The sequence below is a fragment of the Aspergillus japonicus genome (assembly GCF_003184785.1).
Source record: "Aspergillus japonicus CBS 114.51 unplaced genomic scaffold BO86scaffold_12, whole genome shotgun sequence".
Taxonomy (NCBI): domain Eukaryota; kingdom Fungi; phylum Ascomycota; class Eurotiomycetes; order Eurotiales; family Aspergillaceae; genus Aspergillus; species Aspergillus japonicus.
The window spans coordinates 421,252-436,880 of record NW_020291649.1 but is presented as its reverse complement, the minus strand read 5'-3'; the positions used below and the strand labels follow the sequence as shown (position 1 = coordinate 436,880).

Genomic DNA, 15,629 nt, shown 5'->3' with positions numbered 1-15,629 from the left:
CAACAACAACAACAACAGCAACAACAGCTTGAAATATTGAGCAACGAGGTTTCATTTTGGTCATGGCCATTCATTAAATTGTTCTATCCTAGATATCACAAACTATGTTACCGAGGGGGTTATCCTGAAAACGTAAGGAAATGCAACAAGAACTTTTAAAACATCCTCCGTGAAAAGCAAAAGAAAAAAAAAAACACCCAGACAATACCGGTCAAGGCTTGACAAAGATACACCTACGCATGCACTTAGAAGGTAACCTTAGTTCCCTTGTACTCGGGGATAGAGCCCTTGCCCTTGTTGAAGCCACCGGCACCACCACCGCGACCGCCGAAGCCGCCACGGCCACCGCGACCACCACCACGGCCACCGCCGCCACGGCCACCGAAGCCACCACCGCCGCCGCGGCCACCGAAACCGCCACGACCGCCACCACGGCCACCGCCATTGTTGTTCTGACGGGGAGTGCTGAAGTCCAGACGGACGGCACGGCCCTCAAGCTCGGCACCGTTGAGCTCGTTGTAGGCAGCGCGAGCCTCGTCAACGGAAGAGTACTGAACATAGCCGAAGCCCTTGGGGCGGCCAGACTCGGGGTCAGTGGGCAGACGGATGCCGAGAATGGTACCCTGAGCGCCGAAGAGCTCACCAACGGAGTCCTCGTTGGCGCTGAAGGGAAGGTTACCGATGAACAGGGTGTCGCTCTCAGGGCTGGCCTGGTCGCCGAAGTTACGGGCACGGTTCTCAGCACGGTCGCGGGGAGCACCCTGGTTGTTGGCGGGACGGCCAGTGGCATAGTCGAGGTTGATGGTACGGCCATCGATCTCGGCGCCCTTCTTGGCCTCGAAAGCCTTAGCAGCATCAGCAGCGTTGGTGAACTCAACGTAGCCGAAACTAGGATACAGGATTAGCAAAGACTCAGATACCAAAGGAGGAATAGAATGCTTACCCGCGAGAGCGGCCAGTCTCACGCTCAGTCATGATGCGGCAGCCAGAGAGCTCACCGAAGCCCTCGAACTCGCGCTGGAGCCACTCCTCATCGACGTTCCAGGACAGGTTGCCGACGAAAAGGTTGGCGGAAGCACCCTCAGCGGGCTGCTCAACCTTGGTCTTCTTGGGGGTAGCGGCGCTCTCGTCCTCAGCCTTGCGCTTCTTGGACTCCTTGGGAGCCTCGTCGCTCTCCTCAGACTCAGAGTCGGAGGAGTCAGAGTCGGAAGAATCAGAGTCGGAAGATTCCTAGGTAGTTCAAGTTAGCATGAGATGTTTGTCAGGATCGATTGGGGGGTGACGCGAACCTTCTCAGCCTTCTTCTCGTCCTCAGACTCGGAGTCAGAGTCGCTGTCGCTGTCGCTGGACTCCTTGGCGGCCTTCTTGGGGGCCTCATCCTCAGAAGAGGAAGAGTCGGAATCAGAGTCAGACTCGGACTCGACCTTCTTCTCGGCCTTCTTGGGGGCCTCCTTCTCGGACTCAGAGTCAGAATCCTCAGACTCGGAGGACTCGGAGTCGCTGGACTCCTCCTTCTTGGCAACCTTCTTGGTCTCCTTCTTGGCAGGCTTCTCATCCTCGCTCTCGCTCTCGCTCTCGCTGCTGGAGGCATCCTTCATGTCCTCATCGCTATCGGAGTCAGAGTCGGACTCGGACTCGACCTTCTTCTTGTTATCCTTCTTAGCGGGCTTCTCATCCTCACTCTCGCTGCTGGAGCTAGAGTCGGACTCCATCTCCTCATCGCTGTCGGACTCGGACTCGGAAGACTCAGAGGGAGTAGGCTCCTTCTTCTTCTTGGAAGACTTCTTCTCCTTGGTCACAACAGCCTTGGCAATCTGCCTGCTCTTGGACTTGGGGGACTGAGCAGCCTTGCTCACACCGGCATCCTTGACCTTGCTCAAGGCCTTGTCAACGGGCTTCTCACCCTTCTTGGAAACGGACTTGGTCTTAGACATCTTGAATCTGGGGATAGGAAGAACGGTTGGTTAGTGGAAGAAGGTAAGGATGGCGGATGGCGGATGGGTCGATATATGAGAGCCGGGGTGGAGACATACCAGATAAAATTGATCACAAAGAAACTTCTTGTGCGGCGAAAATTTTCTTGAGTCCCACAAATCACCCGATTTGAGATAAGAATAGCCCACTGATTGCTTTCGCAAATACCCACAGGTAACCCACAACTGACAGTGTTCAAGCCCACACGAGTAAGACAGGAGAAACGCTACTGTCTATGATATGAAACCCACGGAAGTATCCAACAGATCCCACAGAATAGAACGTAGTATGTTACAACCCACAGCCCTCAAGGTAAAAAGCCCACAGAATGTCTGTTACGGTGTACCTAGTAAGATACAGCTGAGTCAGTTAAGAAATAAGTTGGAAGAGAGTCAAACGATGGTTTGAATCTCAAAAGAGGAATGAAGATGAGGGATAAAAGGGATGAAGAGAAGTGAGAGGATGAAGACAGAAGGGGGAGAAGAAAAAGAAGAAAATTTCTACTGCTGGGAGCTCCGATAAGGCGGCCGGGGGAAAAAAAAATTCGACTAGTCGCAAAACTGGAGACGGGCAGAAAAAATCCACAGGGGCTACCGCCTGCACTCCTGGTCTTAGTCGAGGTACTCGGACCCACCAGCCACACCGCATGCATCGCTGACTAAGTGCGCCTGGCTCCGGTGCCAGGTGCCTGGTGGCCTCGCCCCTCGAGTATTTGGGTGAAGCCGTGAAGCCGTGAAGCCGTGAAACACAAGATACTTGGTGATCCCTTGCAATTTTCTGAAAAGAGGTCAATCAGTCTGCACATCTTCATGGAACTTGATAGCTTCCGATAATTTGAATTAAAGAAAATTAAGCCACCCCTACTGTCTTCTGTAGAATTACCAAGGTAGCTAGCTACCGATAAGTACGGAGGTCATTCCTAGATCCGCCCACCGCCCTCGTTGAAGCAACAGAGTGTCATTCCCCGGAGCTGGTCTGGTCCACTCCCGTCTGTACCACGTACCACTACAGTTCTACTTACTCCTGACCTTGCTCTTCCCTCTTTGCGTGCACCATCATCGCAATTAACACAGACACGGATCACATTGAGTCAATGGTATACTAGACTCATTTTCGTCTATTATCGCGGCAATGGCTCCTCCATCCTCTTATCGCCCGCGGAAGAAGAGAAAGTTCCCCTCGTCATACACGGGCTCCAACAATTCTCTCATTGCCGAGTCAGGCGGCAAGTCGTCTCCCGCATTTCCTCTGGTTTCATTCCTGTGGTCCGCTCGGGCAGGTGTTTCTCAATGGCTTGTTCTGCCTCTTGTTCTGATGGCTGTCGGCCTATTCCGTTGGGCAGTTAGTCTATGGGGGTATTCTGGTACGTTGCATGGGCGTCTTGAACACAATGTTCCCGAAGACTAATGACGACAAGGCTTCCAGGTACCCCCGATGCACGGTGACTTCGAGGCGCAGCGACACTGGATGGAGATTACCACTCATCTGCCCATGGCAAAGTGGTACCTGTATGATCTACAATACTGGGGACTGGACTATCCTCCTCTAACAGCATATCACAGCTGGCTGCTGGGGAAAATGTAAGTGGCTGGAGGTTCAAGATCACCTTTCTCTATGACTGACTCCAGGTAGTGGAACTGCCATTGACCCGAGCTGGTTCGCTCTTGACAAGTCTCGCGGACTTGAAGATCCCCTGCTGAAGGTGTTCATGCGCGGTACGGTAGTGGCTTCCGAGTATCTTGTCTTCATCCCGGCTGTGGTCAACTTCTTGCGCCGCTACACTCGGATGCAAAATGTGCCTGTCTGGTCTGCTTCGATTGCGCTTGTCGCAATCCTACTTCAACCCGCGACCATTCTCATCGACCATGGTCATTTCCAGTACAACACGGTGATGCTGGGGCTCGTCGTTGCGAGCTTGGATGCCATCCTGGCGGGACGGATGCTCTGGGCTTGCATCTTCTTTGTGGGCGCCCTCGGCTTTAAGCAGATGGCGCTGTACTATGCCCCCGTCTTGTTCGCCTTCCTCTTGGGCGTGTGCATTTTCCCGAAAATCCGAATCCTCCGCCTTCTTTGCATTGCGCTTGTCACCCTCGTGGCATTTGCGGTTCTCTTCGGCCCATTGGTGATCGGCGCGATCGGTGAAGAGGCACGAGAGATCCTGGCCTCGGCTCCGCAGCCTCCTCTTCTACAGCAGCTGCCGATCGATCTCGACAAGCATTCCGTGCTCTACGCAGTCGCTTTCCAATTGACGCAGATCATCCATCGTGTGTTCCCGTTTGCCCGTGGTCTGTTCGAAGACAAGGTCGCCAATGCTTGGTGCGCTATCCACACGTTCTACAAGCTCCATCGGTTCGAAGCCAGTCTCCTTCAGCGCATGTCCCTCGGCGCCACCTTGGGTTCGATCTTGATCCCCTGCATCCTGATCTTCCGCCATCCGCGCGCATCCCTTCTGCTCCCCGCACTCTCAAGTGTGGCCTGGGGCTTCTTCTTGTTCTCTTTCCAGGTGCACGAGAAGAGCGTCCTGCTTCCCTTGCTCCCGATGACACTGCTCCTGGCTGGCGACGGGGGTCTCAGCAAGGAGACGCGGGCGTGGGTGGGATGGGCCAACATCCTCGGAACGTGGACCATGTACCCTCTGCTCAAGCGCGACGAGCTCCGGGTGCCGTATTTCGTCATTACCTTGCTCTGGGCCTATTTGATGGGCCTGCCGCCAACCTCGCTCGAGGCCTATCGTAGCCGGGATTCGTCCGAGGACAATGCGGAACCTCATGTGCTCACCAAACTCGTGCACATCTGCTTCTACCTTGCCATGATCGCATGGCATGTCGTGGAAGCTTTCGTGCCTCCTCCCTCGGACAAACCCGACCTGTGGGTGGTCCTGAACGTGCTCATCGGAGCCGGTGGGTTTGGACTGGCCTATCTATGGTGTGTGTGGAAGTTGATCCAGCAGTGCCGGAAGATTGACCAGAAGGTTGCGGAGGAGACTCAGAAGAACCAGTGATCTAAGGTCGACCCATAGAGGCGGTGCCTTCCATATACCTTTTGTCATTCTATAGTGATACCCCATTTCATTTCCGTGGGCTTGCCATGTGCATGGCTCTGTGACACGAAACACAGTCCATGCCAGATGTATGTACACCAAACAAAAGAGCAATGATTTGATTTTACTTGATACTCTGCCAATGCAGACACTACAACCTTCACAGACCACAATCACCAATACCATCGCAAGACATATACTGCACTGCATAAGGGGAGATGATACTAAAAACAACCGCCCACGAGAAGAACATTCGAGCAGAGAAAAAAAGATCTATCTAATATACACACGACCATAGCAAAGCGAAACCCCTCGGAGAAAACAAAGCCTCCCAGACCCCAAAACTCCAGGAAAATGTTGGCAAGCGCTCTTTCTCCTTCTATGTACCAATACTGTACCCAAAAACAATTCCCTTCACGTGTTATACAACCACCACCGAGTCGAGGAGGATCTCACATACGCGCCCGGAAAATCTCCCCGCCCAGCCCCCAGAAACATGCCACTCCCCGCACAACAGCCCCCCCGGGGGGAAAACGTTCTAGACCTTGAATCCATACCCGGCCATGCAGGCCTTGTACTGGTCAATCATCGACTTGCATTCCTGGGTGGGGTCGTCGGTCTTGGAGAAGAGCATGCAGTCGTCGCGGGCGGTCTTTTCGGTCTTGCAGACGCAGCAGGGCTGTTGGCATGGTTAGACAAGGAGATTTTGGTGGGATGCGTGGCTTGTATCGGTAGAACGTGCGGTGGTGCAGTCGGTTTGTTTCGATCGGGGCAGAACGAAGGGTGCGACTGACCTTGGGCTTCTCGGCGGGGGCGCCGGATTCGGTGGGAGCTGCGGCGGGCGCGCTCTCGGCTGGATTTGCGCAAAGGGTTTTGGTTAGTTCTTGATTGTGTAGTGTGGATGGGGTGAGGAACTGTGGGCAAGGGAAAGATTTGTGAAGATAGAAGGGTTGCGGATAATCGCGGGAATTGACTTACGCTTGGAGGAACCGAACAACCAGGACATTGTGAAGAATGAAGGTTCTTGGTATAAAGGCGCAGAATGAGCGACTGAATTGAGAAAAGGAAAGAATGCAATGGAGCGAACAGTGAGTGGGTGGTGAGACAATTGGCAACGAGGAGGAGGAATACCTAGTCACTTAAACAGGCCGAGAACTGCTGATTAATGCGACAGTTGAAGATGATGCGATGGGCTCGGAATGGCGCTGTTGGTCGGTATGCCCTGCCATAGCGGCGATCGGGGAAAATTTGCGGGCAAAGAGCCGGTTGTCAGGGAAGCAGGGGGGAAAAGGTGGCGGGCGGGCGGGCGCATCATCACACTGCGCTCACTGCATTCTGCATTCTTTTGTTCTTTCCCCTTCTTTCCCTTCAATTCATTATCTTCCCTCACCACACACCACACACAAATACACTTCCATCACATTCATTCCTCCCCTTTTTTGTTTTAAACTTTCTCACTTGCTGGCTTGGACAGTGATCTTGTCCATCCTTACGTCTGTCTTTCTGACGATCCTTTCCATCTGTACTTTCTTGACTGTTGACCTTTTTTCCAAACCCCTCCCCCTGAAATTTGATTTACCCCGCCATGGCCCCTCCTAAGGTCTTTTCGCTCGAGGGCAAAGGCCTCAAGCTGGACACCGCTGAGGACATTGAGACCCATATCAAGCCCTTGTTGGAGAGCACCGACTACACTGAGATCCGCTTTGGAGGAAACACTCTGGGCGTCCCCGCCTGCGAGCGCCTCGCCGCCGTGCTGTCTACTCAAAAGAGCCTCGAAGTCGCCGAGCTGGCCGACATTTTCACCTCACGTCTGCTGAGCGAGATCCCCGACGCTCTGACCTTCCTCCTGAACGCCCTTCTCGAGATCTCTACTCTCCACACCGTCAACCTGTCCGACAATGCCTTCGGTGCCAACACTCAGAAGCCCCTCATCGACTTCCTCGCCCGCCACGTACCCCTCCGCCACCTGATCCTGAACAACAACGGTATGGGCCCCGAGGCCGGTTCCAACATCGCCAAGGCCCTCACCGAACTCGCTGAGCGCAAGGAGGAGGCCCGCAAGGCTGGCAAGGAGGTGCCTCTCCTGGAGAGCATTGTCTGCGGTCGGAACCGCCTGGAGAACGGCAGTATGGCTGCCTGGGCACGTGCCTACGAGGTGCACGCCGCCGGCATGCGCTCCGTGAAGATGACCCAGAACGGTATCCGCCAGGAGGGTATCTCGTTGCTGCTGAAGGAGGGCCTTAGCTACTGTAAGGCTCTGGAGGTCGTCGATCTCCAGGATAACACTTTCACCGTTATGGGCTCGACTGCTCTGGCCGGTGTCCTCGGTAACTGGGCCTCTCTTCGCGAGCTGGGTGTGAGCGACTGCTTGCTTTCGGGCCGTGGTGGTGTCAAGGTCGCCCAGGCCCTGGCTGAGGGTAAGAACGAAAAGGTGCAGACGCTGCGTCTTCAGTACAACGAAATCACGGCCGAGGGTGTTAAGCAGCTTCTCTTTGCGACCAAGTCTGGTCTTCCCGCCCTCCGCCGTATCGAGCTGAACGGTAACATCTTCATGGAGGATGATGACAACGTGACTGAGCTGCGCGAGATTCTCGAGGCTCGCAAGGAAGAGCACGGCTCCGATGAGGACCCTGAGGACATGTGGGGTGTTGACGAGCTGGACGAGCTTGAAGAGGAGGAGAGCGAAGAGGAAGAGGAGGAGGAGGAGGAGGAAGAAGAGGAAGAAGAGAAGGCCGAGAAGCTTCTCAGGGACACCGACCTCGCTGAGAACGAGAAGGTCGCCCAAAAGGAAGACAAGGATGTCGACCAGCTGGCCAGTCTTCTGGGCAAGACTGGTCTCTAAAGTCCGACAGTTGTTCAGCCTTCCACCTACCCTTCTCGCCCCCCACTGACACACTTTACACACATCCTCCATTTTTGTCGCATATCCTACCCATACCAGTCAGTGAATCGGCAGTGACCTTTCCGGTGCCGGGAACCCGACGCATGGCCGTCCCGACTATGGCACGGTGCAAATCAGCATCGCCTCGTCATATCCAGCAGGAACTTAGCATGGAGGATCTTATCCTCGACCTACCCATCTAGTCGACACGCCTGTTGGAGGTTGCCCGAGCCATCCTCAACCGTGAGGCCTGCCACAGATCACCTGACGCACATCTTGGATAGCATATTGCCCCAACCTTTTCTTGCTATGATGTTGCCATCACACAGCTTATACCCGTTGGAGAGCATTAGACCTAGACAAGAGTTTTAGCACCAGCTAAAAGATCCCATGCGTTATTGCCCTTATGATGTATATAAGATCTTGATGAATAAGAAGATTATCCGATGCGATTATTTTTGTCCACAGCGCCGGCATAGATGTGGCTTAACGTTCCTTCATCGACCTGTTTCTGTCTTATTGTTCCTCTGATGTCGGCGTATCGGCGTATCGGCGCCCTCGGCCCTCCGATTTGTGAGTGCTCCATTTGACTTCTCCGAGGCTGTACCTTGAGGAAATTGACCCGGCGTTTCGAGGTCTCAGCTTAAGCTTCTGCCGCTCAAAGCGGTACTACTGCCACCGCCAAGTGATTTACAGTTTGCGTGTTGAAAGATCAGTAAACGTTGATCGGATCTCCTTTGAAAGCCCATTTTAAAGCACTCCAAGCAGAAAGCGGTAAGACCCAGCGTCGAGTCATTCTGCCACCACTCTGCGTTCAATGAAGAGTCTCAGCGCTCGCGCACCACTCCTTAGAATAGGGGTCCACGATCCATGTCCGGAGTCTAGCTCACTAAACAGTGCTAGACCAGGATACAGGATGCCCGCTCCCTGGGACTTCCCTTCCAATCACCAGCTGATCTGCATCTATAAAAAGGTTAAGGTTGAGGCTCTTTGGCTGCTTGCTCGGTCTCTGCACCGGTCGTTCCGCTTAGTCATCGGATCTCGCGCCCGCTCCGCCTGCCGGAACCGAACTATAGCCCTGAATCTTTATCAATGTCGCCCCCTAACGAGCTTGGCTGGAATAGAAATAAATAGCGGCCATGATCACTCAGGGCTAGGAGTCTCTGTACTTTGATTCTAGCAAGGAGCATTTGTGCTGAAGGGCGGACAACCTGCGACCTGAAGACACGAACGAACATGAGCTCTCCGCCGGCGCGGTCCTCTCACCAGGATGACTGGAAACAGCACTGGAGGAGCTTCCTCGGAGCAGTGGGGATGAGCTTTCTGCTTCTACAGCTTCTTTTCCTCGGCAATATGTCCTATCTGTACGGGACGCAGTATCGGGATAGCGAACGGATCCATCAATTGAAGCTCCTGTACGTCGATTTCGACGGGGACGTCATCGGCCAATCCGTCCTCGACGCATACGGAGCCCTGCAGGGCGCGACCTTCCCCACGCTGCACCAGGCATCCACTGAGGACTTTGCCTCGGGTCGGGATGTGCGCAACGCCGTCTGCCACGGGGACTACTGGGGAGCCATCTACGTCAACCCGGGGGCCAGCGCGCGGCTGGCAGCCTCGCTGTCCGGGGCCGCAGACAGCAACGCCAGCGCATCCACCGCGCTGACCTACATCTGGAACGGGGCCCGCTACCCAGCTTTCGCACAGAGCGCCGTCTACTCCAACCTCCTCACGCTCATCGAAGCGACGCGGTCGACCTACTACGCGCGCAACGCGTCCAACGTCCTCCAAACCCTCCTCCGCGCCCCGTCTTCCTCCACCGCGTCATCAACAACCTCAACCGCACTGACCGCATTCCTGGACCCCATCACCGCGACCGAACACAACATCAAAGCCACCGCGCAAGGCGGGCGGGTGCTCTACAACACGGTCTCGATCGTCATGCCGATCATCCAGCAGTTCTTCTTCATGATGGCGCTGAACGGGCTGTCGGCGCAGTTCCGGCTGTTCACGCGGCTGCCGCCGCGGGCCAACGGGCTGCTGCGGCTGAGCATCTCGGGGTGCTACACCTGCGTCGGGGCGCTGGGCATGGTCGGCTACATCTGGGCGTTCCGCGAGTCGTGGGCCGTCTCGGGCGGCCAGTTCGTGCTCTGCTGGATGGCCGTCTGGCTGTACATGCACATCCACTTCCAGATCGTCGACGTGCTGACCACCTACGTGCCCATGCAGTTCATGCCCTTCTGCATCCTGACCTGGGCCATCCTCAACGTCGCCAGCACCGTCAGTCCCTTCGAGATGCAACCGGGCTTCTTCCGGTGGGCGTACGCCCTCCCTGCGCATGAGCTGTACCAGGTGCTCGTGCAGATCTGGAGCGACGGGTGCGAGAATCAGCTGCGCACCGCCTTGCCCGTCTTGTTCTCGTGGTGGGTCGTGGGCGCTGGGTCGGCTGTTGTCGCGACGCATCGGAGGTGTCGGGTTGCTGTTGCTGCTGCTGCTGCTGCTGCTGCTGCTGCAGTTGGTCATGAGAAGGGTCTCGAGGATCGTATGGCGGATGGAAAGGCGGAGTCTGTGCGGACCGGGTCGAGTACGCAGGGGATTCTGCCCGGGCGAGAGACGGAGAGACGGGATACGATTGAGATGGAGCGGTTGGAGAGTGCGGCGTATGGGCCGCGGTATCCCACTCCGTTGGTGAGTGGGGATGCGGGGAGGTAGACGGTCTAGGTGTTTTCAGACATGGATTGATGTGCGTTAGGTTCATAACATCCTCTAATGGTCTCGAGCTTGCCGGACTAGTTGCACATAGTAAAAGGCCTATCTAGCGAGGTTAGCTGGATCGGAAGACACACGTAGCTGTCGGGCCTTCTGAGGGAACCAACGGAGGAAGCAAATTCTTAATCACGAAAGATCCTGGCCAAAGGATTCTGGTCAGTTTTATCTTCTATAGCCAGAGTCATCATGGTGCCCACTGCTCTTAAGGCCGTATCCCTCCTCAACCCATCACCGACTATCATCGGCGCTCTGCACAGAGGCAAACGGAGGATCTGCAGTCATCATCATCAGTAGCAGTAGTTGCATAGATCGTCTGTCAATCATAAATCTGTTATACCGTTATGTCGAATAGACAATCAAACAAAGGAGCATGACTGACCGCCCAAAGCCAGACAGAGCAAATGCACAGAAGAGAGACATCAATTGGCGTACAGTACATGATATCGTACTCCGCATGGCATGGCACGCAATCCAAGCGGAGTTATAACCCATCTCTCCCCAGAACAGCACTCCCACTTGACTGGATCTGATTATCTGTAGAGAACAGAACTCCGTACTGTACAAAGAGCCATAGACCACCCCCTCGCCTTCCTCCCTCCTCCAAGACTTTTCTTGCTCGATAGAAGCTATAAGCTATAAGCTGCAAACGACAAACGACAAACTAAAAACCACAGCCATTGAGAACTACCACGCAAACCGCAAAGCTCAAGTGTCCAACTCCAGATTGCAGGAGACCTCCCCAACCACAAGACCAAAACAAATCAGTCAAGAGACAGTAGTCCGTACCCTCTGCAACTCACCATGCACATCACCCGCGCAACCAGAATTTCGAAGGAGAGATCACATTGACTGTGCAGGGCCCACGTTTCGAGATGGCGTTGAATCCTGAAGGTCTGCATGTTTCGCAATGCAGAAAGTTCACCCACTCACACACAGCTCATCCCCGAAATTTTTGGTTCCCATTTTCCCCAAACGCATCCATCCATACGCCGAAACCTAAACAGATGGCCTATCCCTATCACACCGCACTCGACTGGCCTAAGTCGTTCTATACTCTATCGCAGTTGGCCGAGAAGGTGAGCAGGCGCATGAGGCGGGAACGAAACACACACACCAAGTGAAAGGCAAGGAAGGAAGAGGAAAGACAGACTTGCTGCAAGCCTGAAACCCTGGACCCGAGTAACCGCAACCCGCACTGAACTCCTGAAGCAGCTTGGCCACAGAAACATTGGAATTCGCCCCTGGTTGGAATTGCTTCACCGGGCCGAGTGGAGGCTTCTGGGCTGGAACAAACAATTAAGCGCAACCGGTCAAGCTCCGAGTTAACGGCCGGGGAGAAGTGGGCAAACGAAGGGAGAGAGAGCTCTTGGCTCGGTTGAGACGATCGGCAATTAGGTTGGAAAAAGTTTTTTCTTCGAAGGTTGTTGTGCGGAGAAGGAGGAATTGTAGAAGGTCTACGTACTGGAAAATTGAAAAGTGAAAAAAAAAAAAAGTATTGAATAGGTGACCCTTGATTGACTAAATTTACCACTATTAATGACATACATACATGTAAAATAGAAGAGAAATTGGCTCTAGTAAAAGAGACAACAGGTAATAAGAAAAAAAAAAAGTCTATAATACGGGTAAAATGAGCAAGCCGGAGGAGTAGGGTTCCAGCTCATGCATGTATGCGTAGCAAGTGTGAGCCAGCGGGGATGGTATTATGGAGCGCAATCAAGCGTTTAATCCTCCTCCTCAACCTCGGCGCGAGCGCCCAGGACAAAGCGGGACTTGCCGTGCGAGTCCTGCTCGTGCTCGATGGCGAGCTTGGACAGGTGGCCAAGCAGGTTCTCGATCTGGGTGTCGGCGCGGGAGCGGTTCTTGCGGCCAAGGTTGTCCAACCAGGGGACAATGGTAAGGAGGTAGTAGACAACGGCAATGATGACGGTAACACCAATGGAGTAGGCCCAGATGACAACGACGGTAACAATGTCGACGTCGCCGTTGACGGAGAAGTCGGCGCTGTCGTGGGGGTGGGTCTGCTCGAAATCGCCGGAGAGCCAGCCGAAGACACAGAAGAGGGTGGCGAGCACATCAACAACGAAGATGGCACCAACCAGCTGCCACGAGGGCCAGGTCTTACCACCACGAGTGACGAAGATAAGCCAGTTCTCGGTGAGGGCAACCTCGAGGAAGAGAATCTCCTGGGGAGAACCGAAGTTCTGGATAATACCACCGTTGTCAAGGAAGAGGGAGGCACGGATGATCCAGGTGGCGGCGGCGAGCAAGATACCGAGAACAACGGAGATAACCCAGATCTTGGGCAACTGCCACTCGACGGGGCGCTGCTCAAAGTGAGCGTTATCGTAGGCGACGGCGATGGTGGCCAAATCAGCGAACAGGGCAATGAAGACAATAAGATCGGCACGAATAGTCTCCTCGATGATGATCATGGAGGTAACAAGGTAGATCTCAAGGTGGAGACAGAGAGCGATACGGTACTGGATGTAAGCCTTCATACGCTGGAAGATCTGACGGGCAAGCTTAATAGCATCGACGATGGTGCTGAGACCGGGGGCAAGGAAAACGATATCGGCAGCAGCCTGGGCAGCCTCGGTGGAACCCTCGACGGCGATACCACAGTCAGCCTTCTTGAGGGAAGGAGCATCGTTAACACCGTCACCAGTCATGGCAGTCAAGTGACCACGCTGCTGGAGCATCTCGACGACCTGGTACTTGTGCTCGGGGAAGACCTCAGCGAAACCATCAGCCTTCTCAACGAGATCGTGCTGAGCAGAGCCAGCAAGACCACCGTGGATCAGCTTCTCGGAATCGTAGACCTTGGTGCTCAGGGCAAGCATCTTGCAGGTTTCCTTGGCGATGGCAAGAGCATCACCAGTCAACATCTTAACGGACAGACCAAGGTGCTGGGCCTCAGCAATGGTGTGGGCAGTATCCTCACGAGGGGGATCGAACATGGGGTACATGCCGAGCAATTGCCAGGGCTCACCCTCCTTCTGGACGGCAACACCAAGGGAACGGAAACCACGGCGAGCGAACTCAGCAGCCTTCTCACGGAACTTGTCAGCCTCATCCTCGGAGCACTGAGACATGGCGAGGATGGCCTTGGGAGCACCCTTGGCGCAGACGTAGCGGACACCGTCGCAGGTACAGATGGTGGTAATGCGCTTGGAGACGGGGTCGAAGGGAGTGTACTTCTCGGTAACCCAGTTGCGGGCGAGAATCTCACGGGCCTTGGGGTAACGGCGGAGGGTCAGGATGGTGACCTTGTCAATGGGGTCCAGGTTCTTGATGTTGTGGTTGGAGGCGATAGCAGCGACAGCCATCATCCAGTTAACATCAACACCCTCGTTGACGTAGGGCTCGCGGATGGAAAGCTGGTTGGCGGTAAGGGTACCAGTCTTGTCAGAGCAAAGGATGTCGACACCGGCAAGGGACTCGATGGCAGTGAGCTTCTGGACGATAGCCTTCTGCTCGGCCAGGTAGGCAGCACCGACAGCGAGGGTAGTGGTGGTGACGACGGGGAGACCGACGGGAACACCGATGATCAGGAGAATCAGGGTGTAGTGGAGAAGGTTGTTGTCGGAGTTCTCGGGAGTAGCGATCTTGAGGTGACGGTAGAAACCACCGATCCAGGCAGCGAGAATCCAGAACATGACGAGAACCAGGAGGGAGGTACCGATGTTGTCCATGACAGCCTTGAAGTGACCCTGGTCCTGAGCACCCTGGACGAGAGCGGCAGTCTTACCGACGAAAGACTGCTTGGCGGTAGCGGTGACGATGGCGTAGGCCTTTCCGCGCTTGCAACCAGTGGTGTAGTAGCAAGTGTCGGCCATGTACTTGTCGACAGCCAGAGACTCACCAGTGATGGCGGACTGGTCAACGGCGATGAGGGAGACACCGGCACGAGCCTCGATGCCACCATCCTCGTCGTCCTCATCCTCCTTCTCCTTGAGAGTGTCATCGCCAACGGTGGCGAGGTACTCCTTGTAGGTCTCGAAGTTCTCGGGCTTGGAGTAGTCGCAGATAAGACGGATATCAGCAGGGACGATGGTACCCTCCTCAACGACGACCTAAAGATTTGAATCAGATTAGTTTGCAGCTCGCAAGATAAGCGGAGACTGGAGAGGGGGGGGAACCGTACAATATCACCAGCAACCAGTTCACGGGCAAGGATTTCCTGCTCTTGTCCATCACGGATAACAACAGCCTTCATAGCAATATCACCCTTGAGCGAAGCGACGACATCGGCGGCCTGCTTCTCCTGGTACCAACCGACAACAGCGTTAAGCATAAGAATACCAATAATGACACCAAGATCGATCCAGTCACGAAGACCGGCAGCGAGCAGGACAGCAAGTTCCATAACTATGACGCAGGCGCGGGTTAGTTTGAGGCCATTTGAGACGTCGGCGAACGGAATCGATGAGCGACTCACCATAAAGAATAGGACCACGGAAGTAACCAATGAACTGGACGAAGAAGTTGGTCTTCTCGGTGGTCAACTCGTTCCAACCAGTTCTCTTGCGACGGACATCGATGTCGCTGGAGCGCAGACCGGCGCGCATGTCGGTCTCAAGCCAGTCATCGGGGCAGACGAAGCCATCTTCAGCACCATCGGTCTTCTTCTTGAAGAGAGAGAAACCCTTCTTCTCCTTCTTGCCGGTGCTGAGGGCACCAGCGCTGGAAGTCGAACCACGGCGCTTGCCCTGGGCAGTCGAGATGTAACGGTTCAAAGCAGCATATTCCTCAAGACCTTCACCACCTTCGTTGTTGCGAGAATGGTCACCATTCTCCACGTCGGGAGCATAGGAGATTCTCCGCTCCGCCATTGTTGCTTCTCGGCTCACACAGCCTAGGGACCCAACGATATGAGCAGATGCAAACGAGGAATGACAGGGATGGCAAGAGTCGGATGATCCTATAGAGAAGAAAGAGAAGAGAGGGGGATGGAAGGGAGGG

The 15,629-nt window shown here is 54.7% G+C and overlaps 6 protein-coding genes across 6 annotated transcripts; 3 read left to right on the top strand and 3 right to left on the bottom strand.

Moving 5' to 3' along the window:
- Positions 1 to 65: 65 nt before the first annotated feature.
- BO86DRAFT_358343 (putative nucleolin protein Nsr1) lies at positions 66 to 2,047 on the bottom strand. Its single transcript, XM_025669737.1, has 3 exons — positions 1,284 to 2,047; positions 944 to 1,230; positions 66 to 888 (listed from the first exon to the last, which is right to left on the bottom strand). The coding sequence occupies exons 1-3, from the start codon at positions 1,932 to 1,934 to the stop codon at positions 246 to 248; spliced, it is 1,581 nt and encodes a 526-aa protein (XP_025529703.1). The 5' UTR covers positions 1,935 to 2,047; the 3' UTR covers positions 66 to 245.
- An 801-nt stretch (positions 2,048 to 2,848) lies between these two features.
- BO86DRAFT_334911 (dolichyl-P-Glc:Man(9)GlcNAc(2)-PP-dolichol alpha-1,3-glucosyltransferase ALG6) lies at positions 2,849 to 5,172 on the top strand. Its single transcript, XM_025668866.1, has 3 exons — positions 2,849 to 3,337; positions 3,392 to 3,554; positions 3,607 to 5,172. The coding sequence occupies exons 1-3, from the start codon at positions 3,106 to 3,108 to the stop codon at positions 4,973 to 4,975; spliced, it is 1,764 nt and encodes a 587-aa protein (XP_025529702.1). The 5' UTR covers positions 2,849 to 3,105; the 3' UTR covers positions 4,976 to 5,172.
- A 40-nt stretch (positions 5,173 to 5,212) lies between these two features.
- BO86DRAFT_387650 (copper metallochaperone COX17) lies at positions 5,213 to 6,147 on the bottom strand. The gene is made up of 3 exons (XM_025671645.1): positions 5,993 to 6,147; positions 5,809 to 5,867; positions 5,213 to 5,693 (listed from the first exon to the last, which is right to left on the bottom strand). The coding sequence occupies exons 1-3, from the start codon at positions 6,018 to 6,020 to the stop codon at positions 5,553 to 5,555; spliced, it is 228 nt and encodes a 75-aa protein (XP_025529701.1). The 5' UTR covers positions 6,021 to 6,147; the 3' UTR covers positions 5,213 to 5,552.
- Positions 6,148 to 6,356: 209 nt separating this feature from the next.
- BO86DRAFT_387649 (GTPase-activating protein RNA1) lies at positions 6,357 to 8,347 on the top strand. The gene has a single exon (XM_025671644.1). It carries the CDS (start codon positions 6,600 to 6,602, stop codon positions 7,854 to 7,856), a length of 1,257 nt encoding a protein of 418 aa, XP_025529700.1. The 5' UTR covers positions 6,357 to 6,599; the 3' UTR covers positions 7,857 to 8,347.
- A 689-nt stretch (positions 8,348 to 9,036) lies between these two features.
- Positions 9,037 to 10,665, top strand: BO86DRAFT_408354 (SNG1 family protein; the record flags this gene model as incomplete). Its single annotated transcript, XM_025674343.1, has 2 exons — positions 9,037 to 10,583; positions 10,648 to 10,665. The coding sequence occupies exons 1-2, from the start codon at positions 9,132 to 9,134 to the stop codon at positions 10,663 to 10,665; spliced, it is 1,470 nt and encodes a 489-aa protein (XP_025529699.1). The 5' UTR covers positions 9,037 to 9,131.
- Positions 10,666 to 12,158: 1,493 nt separating this feature from the next.
- BO86DRAFT_408353 (plasma-membrane proton-e) lies at positions 12,159 to 15,543 on the bottom strand. Its single transcript, XM_025674342.1, has 3 exons — positions 15,106 to 15,543; positions 14,812 to 15,035; positions 12,159 to 14,740 (listed from the first exon to the last, which is right to left on the bottom strand). The coding sequence occupies exons 1-3, from the start codon at positions 15,497 to 15,499 to the stop codon at positions 12,389 to 12,391; spliced, it is 2,970 nt and encodes a 989-aa protein (XP_025529698.1). The 5' UTR covers positions 15,500 to 15,543; the 3' UTR covers positions 12,159 to 12,388.
- Positions 15,544 to 15,629: the final 86 nt, after the last annotated feature.

What these genes read in the sequence shown, in the direction of transcription:
- BO86DRAFT_358343 (XM_025669737.1), bottom strand. Translation starts at nt 1,934, where the DNA reads ATGTCTAAGACCAAGTCCGTTTCCAAGAAGGGTGAGAAGCCCGTTGAC. An exon ending in AGAAGGCTGAGAAGGTTCGC is followed by an intron (nt 1,231 to 1,283) that starts GTCACCCCCCAA and finishes TGAACTACCTAG; the next exon opens with GAATCTTCCGACTCTGATTC. An exon ending in GAGACTGGCCGCTCTCGCGG is followed by an intron (nt 889 to 943) that starts GTAAGCATTCTA and finishes CCTGTATCCTAG; the next exon opens with TTTCGGCTACGTTGAGTTCA.
- BO86DRAFT_334911 (XM_025668866.1), top strand. Translation starts at nt 3,106, where the DNA reads ATGGCTCCTCCATCCTCTTATCGCCCGCGGAAGAAGAGAAAGTTCCCC. An exon ending in TAGTCTATGGGGGTATTCTG is followed by an intron (nt 3,338 to 3,391) that starts GTACGTTGCATG and finishes AATGACGACAAG; the next exon opens with GCTTCCAGGTACCCCCGATG. An exon ending in AGCTGGCTGCTGGGGAAAAT is followed by an intron (nt 3,555 to 3,606) that starts GTAAGTGGCTGG and finishes GACTCCAGGTAG; the next exon opens with TGGAACTGCCATTGACCCGA.
- BO86DRAFT_387650 (XM_025671645.1), bottom strand. Translation starts at nt 6,020, where the DNA reads ATGTCCTGGTTGTTCGGTTCCTCCAAGC. An exon ending in GTTGTTCGGTTCCTCCAAGC is followed by an intron (nt 5,868 to 5,992) that starts GTAAGTCAATTC and finishes GCGCAAATCCAG; the next exon opens with CCGAGAGCGCGCCCGCCGCA. An exon ending in CCCCCGCCGAGAAGCCCAAG is followed by an intron (nt 5,694 to 5,808) that starts GTCAGTCGCACC and finishes CCATGCCAACAG; the next exon opens with CCCTGCTGCGTCTGCAAGAC.
- BO86DRAFT_387649 (XM_025671644.1), top strand. Translation starts at nt 6,600, where the DNA reads ATGGCCCCTCCTAAGGTCTTTTCGCTCGAGGGCAAAGGCCTCAAGCTG.
- BO86DRAFT_408353 (XM_025674342.1), bottom strand. Translation starts at nt 15,499, where the DNA reads ATGGCGGAGCGGAGAATCTCCTATGCTCCCGACGTGGAGAATGGTGAC. An exon ending in CCGTGGTCCTATTCTTTATG is followed by an intron (nt 15,036 to 15,105) that starts GTGAGTCGCTCA and finishes CCTGCGTCATAG; the next exon opens with TTATGGAACTTGCTGTCCTG. An exon ending in AACTGGTTGCTGGTGATATT is followed by an intron (nt 14,741 to 14,811) that starts GTACGGTTCCCC and finishes TCAAATCTTTAG; the next exon opens with GTCGTCGTTGAGGAGGGTAC.